The sequence below is a fragment of the Lycium ferocissimum genome, chromosome 1 (genome assembly GCF_029784015.1).
Source record: "Lycium ferocissimum isolate CSIRO_LF1 chromosome 1, AGI_CSIRO_Lferr_CH_V1, whole genome shotgun sequence".
Classification (NCBI taxonomy): Eukaryota; Viridiplantae; Streptophyta; class Magnoliopsida; order Solanales; family Solanaceae; genus Lycium; species Lycium ferocissimum.
The window spans coordinates 47,601,476-47,608,837 of NC_081342.1; the positions used below are offsets into that span (position 1 = coordinate 47,601,476).

At 35.1% G+C, this 7,362-nt stretch overlaps 1 protein-coding gene across 1 annotated transcript; it reads right to left on the minus strand.

Moving 5' to 3' along the window:
* Positions 1 to 697: 697 nt before the first annotated feature.
* LOC132054910 (ATP sulfurylase 2-like) lies at positions 698 to 7,124 on the minus strand. The gene is made up of 6 exons (XM_059446859.1): positions 6,669 to 7,124; positions 5,985 to 6,271; positions 4,281 to 4,686; positions 3,813 to 4,073; positions 1,755 to 1,841; positions 698 to 1,048 (listed from the first exon to the last, which is right to left on the minus strand). Exons 1-6 carry the CDS (start codon positions 6,930 to 6,932, stop codon positions 905 to 907), a joined length of 1,449 nt encoding a protein of 482 aa, XP_059302842.1. The 5' UTR covers positions 6,933 to 7,124; the 3' UTR covers positions 698 to 904.
* Positions 7,125 to 7,362: the final 238 nt, after the last annotated feature.

Consider the following 7,362-nt stretch of genomic DNA (forward strand, 5'->3'; position numbering starts at 1 on the left):
TTTGTAATCATAAATATAGGTATTTGCGCATACCATAAGACTAGTTCAAATAAATATGATAACCAGTTTGAAGATGTTTCTCCATTCGTATCCGAACCATGAAAGAGAAGACCAAAACAATATAAGAGGAAGGAAAAGGAGTGTCCTAGACAACTAATGATTATGATCCTCAACAAAAATTGAAGGCTTTTCAATTTCAAAAAAAAAAAAAAAGAACGAAAAAATCTACTAACTTGATATTGGCTTTTATAAGCCAAATTATAGTAACCCCATTTTAACTTTAGAATTACAAAGCAGTTAGCCAAGAAACAAAAATGTTGGAATCTCCAAGGTTGTCTATCTTGAGAGACTAGCTTCGGCTTCTGCTGAACTGAGAATCAAAAGAATATTTTAATATAAGGACCCAAATGCAACATAAAAGGAGCAAAGCTTATACTGGCTTGCTTTTGTTCCATTTGGTTTCATAATCTCATCATGAATGATAATTTCAGTTGTGGAAGAAGAAAAATAATATCTTACTTTCAGTTGGTAATAATACTTGGTATTAATAATAAATCAACAGCTATCCTAATTGCTCATGGCTCTGCATGGATGCAGCATTTTGAAGCTCAATATAATGGCTTTTCAGCTATTAGGTGCGTTACCCTGTTGATTTGGTCTGACCTTATTGTTCTCGAGTCTGATAAAGAGAGGTTGATTTGTTCGGAACATCATTAGAAGACGGCATATGACAGTTAAAAGACAAGTCTTTTAGAATGAATGATGAGTACTTTTAACAAAAAATAACAAATCAATCCACATAGCCGAGGAACACCAGCAAAAGATAGCAGATAGCGAAGATGAGACACGATCAATCTCTTTGCAACTTTGTTCTTTAACCTGAAGAGAGCTTTTTTTATGGTCATTATGAGGTTGCTGAAAGAAGAGGAGAGTTTTGTACAGCTTCCTCAGCCTGCAAGCTCTCATAGTATTTGACCAAGACTTGCCATCCCCCAGGACACATGAAACCATCGGGAGGATTCTCACCAGTTCTTGCATAAGTCCGCATCTGTAGAAGAGGTCATCGATTGAGTAAAAACATCAAAGAGTGTAAGGAGACACAAAGAGAATGAGAAAAGGTACTGTAAGTTTCAAGCTCATGCAGCTCTACCAACCAAAACAAGAATGTAGCATCTGTCATCAACATAACAAACACAATCCTCCACTGTTTCATAGGATTATGGAAGTTTCTAATCAAAATAAAGGGATCTAATTGTTTATGCAAATAATTATCATGTGACGACACTTTAAGCCCCAATTACCAGATAACCTTACTTCTTTCCCTCAGTACAACCTCTGACACTCACCATTAGATTTGACAATTGTTTTCATGGCCTTAAGCTTGAAAGTCTCAACAGTAATACAAACAGCTTCTTCCCCCAATGGAGAAGGCCCAAACCTGAGTTCCTATTTTCAGATGCTGATCAGATGCTATTTCATAATTATAACTCATACAGCACCAAAAGCTGAAGAATAGTAAAATAGTATCCAAACCAACTTCTAGGTAGAGCCTTTTTTTTACTACATGGAGAATCCCAAACCCACGGTTGTGTTCTCACATGCAGATAAGATATCATTTCACAATTCTGACTCTTACGAATATTAAAACTTCAAAGCACTCTCACAGCATTAAATAGTCTAAACCAACCTCAAGGTAAGCTTCATCTATGTACAAGAACGACCAAAAGAACGTGGCATCGGAATCCTGTCCTCACCTTAGTTCCAGAAATAAAGAGAAAATCTTTAGCACGTGAAGGATCAAAAAATGCCATCTTCTTTTCCACTGTATCATATGCTGCCACCTGCAAAAAATTAGCAGAAAATTAGAAAGGGTAAAAGAAGCTCCAGGCCTTTAAAAATTGGAGAAAAAAATGTTCAAGAACAGCTGTAAGCTGATTACAATGACAAACAGTAGAGGACAAGATGTTTTGAACTTAAGACACATCAAAAGAATTTGTCTTGACTTCACCATGTGATTTGGGGCACTCATTTGCAGGTAATATATGAAGACTGCCAATAATAATTACTACCAGATATGCTAGCAGGATACGGATTAATTTTCGAACTTATAGCACAATTGCGTAAAACTCAGCAAATTTAATTTTGTAACTGTAAAATCACTAAACTCTCACTATTTTCCTAGAGAATCATTTATTCATTTTGGCTGGAACTCAAACAAGTTAATGCTGGAACTCCCACATGGCAAGCCTGACAGAATAAAAGAAATTACCTAGATTTAAATGCCATCCCACCAATTTTTTTTTTTTAAAAAAAAAAATAAAAAAAATTGGCACTAAGTAAACTTTCACTAACCCAAATAAAGTACCCGACCCCTAAGAATAACCTGTATGCTTAAATTCCCCTAACTACACACCCCCTTACTCAAAATATGCACCAAATCCATCTCTAGGTACAAAATTTTCGAATAATTTGATCAACAAGCGCAAATACACACACATATACATATAGCGTTGTATTTAATTTCATTTTCTCACTATTTATTTATGTTGAACTAATTTATATCGGTCAAAATTTTCAAATCAATACGTGCAAAATCAAAAAATGAATTTGTCATCATTAAATTTTCGAAGAAGTTCAAATTTTAAATTTCTGTTCACTTTTTGCCTAGATTGCTTTAGAATAATGTGACGCTCCAATAATAAATAGCTATCTGCTAAATCTATATAGAAATATTAAAATACTATTACAAAGTTCTTATAACCTACAAATGGGTTTGGGTGGGTATTAAGTATAAAGCGACGGGTATCTTGTTCAGTTTGGGGAACTAAAATGGCATACTCAGCATTTTCTGTAAGCGCTGCCGACATTTAAAGTGATTAACGGATTATTATAACCAGTGGTGGATGTAGCCTTAGCGTTACGGGTTCAACCGAAGCCGATAGTTTTGACACTAAACATATATATGTGAAAAATAACAAAATTTCAACAAATATTAGATTTTGAACATTAAACTCATCAACTTAATAGCGAGAAACACCAGAAAAAAAAGGAGCAATCTTTTTTTCTTTTTCTTTTTTTTTTTCGTGAAAAGGATAAATGTTTTCCAAAATTTGAGTTTAATAAATGTTTTCCAAAATTTGAGTTTAAGTTAATTACTTGTTTATCATTGATTATCACAAAATAGCCAATGCTGTACTGCTTTAATCCCCTTTTAAGCCCTGGGGAGGAAAACGATTGATCCTTACAGGCTCTATCATTTAAAAAAACTTAAAAAGTTTGTGCAAAGGGCACACACAACGAGATCCGAACCACCGACTTAGGCATGAAGCTGGCGATCCTGACCATCAGACCACACAAAGCTTACGTCGAGTGGTTTCATTTAATCATATATATTCATTTTGAGAATTGTTTATATGTGTAACTAATAAAATTTTCCAACGAAGTGGTGTTGCCTGACACCGCTTCGATGAGCAGCATGCGTCCGCCCATGGGAAATTTAACCCTATATAAGGGGTATTCTTGAGGGTTGGATCGTTTAATTGGGTTAGAGACCATTTATATAGTTCAATAAATTTTTTAAATGGTGAGATGCCATTTAAATCAAGCTTGGTAGTTTCTTTTTAATTCTCAGGCTTCTGGCATTAACTTGGCTGAGTTCTGGACAAAATGACTTTCTAGGCAATATAGTAGAGTTTACTGATTTTACTCATGCAAAATTAAGGTTGTTGATTTTCTATAATTGTATTATAAGTTGGATGACCATTTATGTAAACTCTTAGAGAAACTATGATAACTAATGCAGTAAGACCTACCCTGAAGGGCAGAATGTTCAATTTCTCAAGACCAGGAGCCATGCTTAGCAATTTCTTCCCGTGATCTGGATCATACAAGTCCCTCTTCTCTGTTGGGTGGCCCATACCAGCAGGATCGCGACCTACAATGTAGAAATTTGCACCCGCATTTATCCGTGCCTTTGCATGCCACTGTACTTCAGTTGGTCCAGCATAATGCATTGGTGAGGGAAATATGGACACGATAGTAGTCTTGGGATCGAGAACTCCATCTTCTAGGACCTATAAAGGTATAAGTAACAGCACTTCAAACAATAATGGAGATAGATGGCATATGGAGAGTTAATTCATGATTCTAGGAAAATAGCATACTTCAGAGGTTGTGTATGTTCTGATTTCTTTACTTTTTGATACAAAAAATATTCAATAATGGGATCTTTACCAGGCAACTACAAACATAACACACCAAAGGCACTAGGCTCGACCAACCTTGCTATGTTGTTCCATACGGACATCTAGAGGCACATCATCAGCCTTAGTAAAACCACCTAAAGGATGGAGCAGAAGAATTGGATTCTTGTAACCCATTTCCAAAAGTCTCCTCCGTGTATCATTCATAAGCAAAGCGTGGCCATTATGGACAGGATTTCTCAACTGAAAAGCAAAAACTGCATCCGCCTCACGTTGATCAAATTCATTTCGAAGTTGCTGGGGAGAAAGCCTGTAGTGATCAAGACCATCATTATATTTGATAGGCTTTATGACTTGCAGATCTCCACCAATAAGCCAATTTCCAGCAGGAGTAATTACCTCCTCAACATAAGGTAATCCTGGAGCTGTAGTCCCCCATGTCCTTGCAATTCTTTCTTCTTTATTATGCTTGTAGATCTCACTACTGCAAAAGATTTAATCATGACAAGTTCAATAGATTATAACAATCAACATCTTTTCCCTGAAATTACTAACTGATAAATGGTAGATAATTTTCTTCCAATGAATTCACTGGAAGAGTACATGGACAGTATTGGGCAGTTAGCCACTCAGGGGGGGAAGGAGCTTCTAGAAAAGCTCTTTTGCATTCAGTAGAGTTGAAGACTGCAACAGTTGCAAGTATTGATCTATTCCAGCTCCCAACAACAAGATAACCACATAATTTGACGGATAGGAGCCGTATACTCATCAAACATATCCATTCAATATCATAAACATACTTTTCTTGCATATTTCCTATCATTCATATTTATTTCTCTTTTATACAGAGGATCATTCGTGTGAATTTAATTTCAAGTCTCGATGCTGCCCAAGTCACTCAAAAACAATCAATTTTTTTAATCTCATCTCTTCTTTTTTTATTTTCTCATGTCATTTCTACAAAAACCTGGATAGAGGTGAAATCCATAATATAGTAAGCCAATTGAAAGATAAAAGCACGTTTCAAACGTAAATCAATTTTAATACAAGGTCAGTCAGATTCGTTAATGCAATCTCAAACAATACAACTAGACCAAAGATGTGAAACCTGAATGATATAATTCTTATACGACTGGATTGTTTAAAACTAGTACTTTACTACAAAGAAGCAACCACATTAGCTTTGACGTTTTAAGAGTAGTTTTCGTGTCTATAGCTAGTAGTCAGTGAAGTTGGAATGGACCATAGGAAATCAGGGTTGAGATCAAAAAAAAAAAAAAAAGGTTGTGTTCATCTGTCAAGACTTTGGTGAACAGAAGTAACCGGTACCTATGCTAATGGTAGGTTAGCATGTGTATATAAATCTTGCAGTAAATCAACTATTAAATCTAAACACGAACTGTCATTTGATTGTTTCCGACCGCAGGGAAATTAACATTCTGTTTGGATGGTTGTTACCCATGGTTTTGTAATGTACAATATCGTATCGTATTGTATTGTATTGTATTGTACTGTATTAATTAATACAATGTTTGGATAGACTGTATCGTTTGTTGTAGTTTAATAACATAAAAATAAGTAACCACAAAACAACCACCAAATCCGTGGTTACAAAAATTGAGTTTTTTTCATGGTTAAATAATAATGGAGTTACAACAGGTTTAAAACACCATACAATACAATTTTAAGAACAATGGAAACAAACATAGTATTAACGAAAACAATATAATAATGAACCACGGGAAACAACCATCCAAACAGGGGTAAAAAAGGGGGTCTGACCTTGTGAGAATGGCAAGTAAATCATCATTTGGGCCAACCAAAGCAACATCAGTTGAGGAACCAATCCGTTCTTTATCTTCATCATTAATTGCCAATACAATGGGAAGTGACATATTGACAATAGTCCCATCTTTCAATCTGAGAGAATTAAAATGTAAGGTTTGCAAATACTCATCCTCTCTCATGAATCCTCTAAGAGGACTAGCCCAACCTTCACTAATCACATGAACCCATTCAACATCAATCTTTGTCAGCTTCACTTTTACCATTGCTTCTGCCTCTCCAACCTGTTGGGATCGAAATAATAGGCGTCATGCGGAAGCTAATAATTGTGAATCTTGAACCACAATAAATCAGACACAAAAAAATATATACCAAAAAGGCATAATATTATAATATGATTTGATCAAGTAACCAACTATGAGAGAATAATCTCCCCCTAAACCAGACTCTTTTAATGAGTACATTGTGGATGTTATTATGTTTTTGAATGAAATGAAAGATCTTCTAATTATAAAATTCTAAAACTTCTCCAAGAGAAAGGACAGATATAGAAGAGTTAGTCTTCCACCAAGAAAACGTTTTGTACAAAAAAAAAAAGAAAAAAAAAGACGCATTTTGAAGTAAAACACGATTTTATAAAATCCAAATAAGGTAAGAAATTGGGGCAAACCATAACACAACCTTGGCAGCCCTTTCATTCTCTGGCACCACAAGATCCAACAAGGAAACCCCATCTGGCTCAATCAAAGAGCTCTTCACAATCATCCCTCTTGAAGAAGAAGAAGTCATCTTTTGTTTGTGGGAAAACAGAAGGTGGGACAATTTGTTAAAATGGTAAATGGGGTTAGCTTTAATTTCGGTGTAATAGGAGTTTTTCTTGCTAGTAGTGTTACAATAGTGGGCAATAATGGTACTAGTAGTGTGTAGTCTAATAGTTAAAGACATTTTGAAAATGGGGAATGGTTGTTGGGTTCTAGGAAATTGGCCAATGGTGTTGTTGGTGCAGAAGAGATCCAAGAGAATTGCAGTGGTGAGGTTGTAATTAATGATTTAGGGGACATTATTTTACAGGGATGGGAATTGGAATACTGAGATGGTATGCACTTGGAGTTGGACGGACCACAAGTTTCATTTTACCTGATGCCTTCAAAAGCTTATTCTTTGCGTTATTCTTTACTTTTTTCTTTTTTTTAAAAAATCTTTGGATAGATATGATTGATCAAAAAGAAAATGCACTTTGGTGAAATTGAATAATGTAGTGCGTTATGCTAGTATTATCTTGACTTTACTATCTATATCTATATCATTATATCATATCATCATATTATATTAAAATTGGGAAGCTCCTATCATCAAAGTCAGATTATAATTTTAC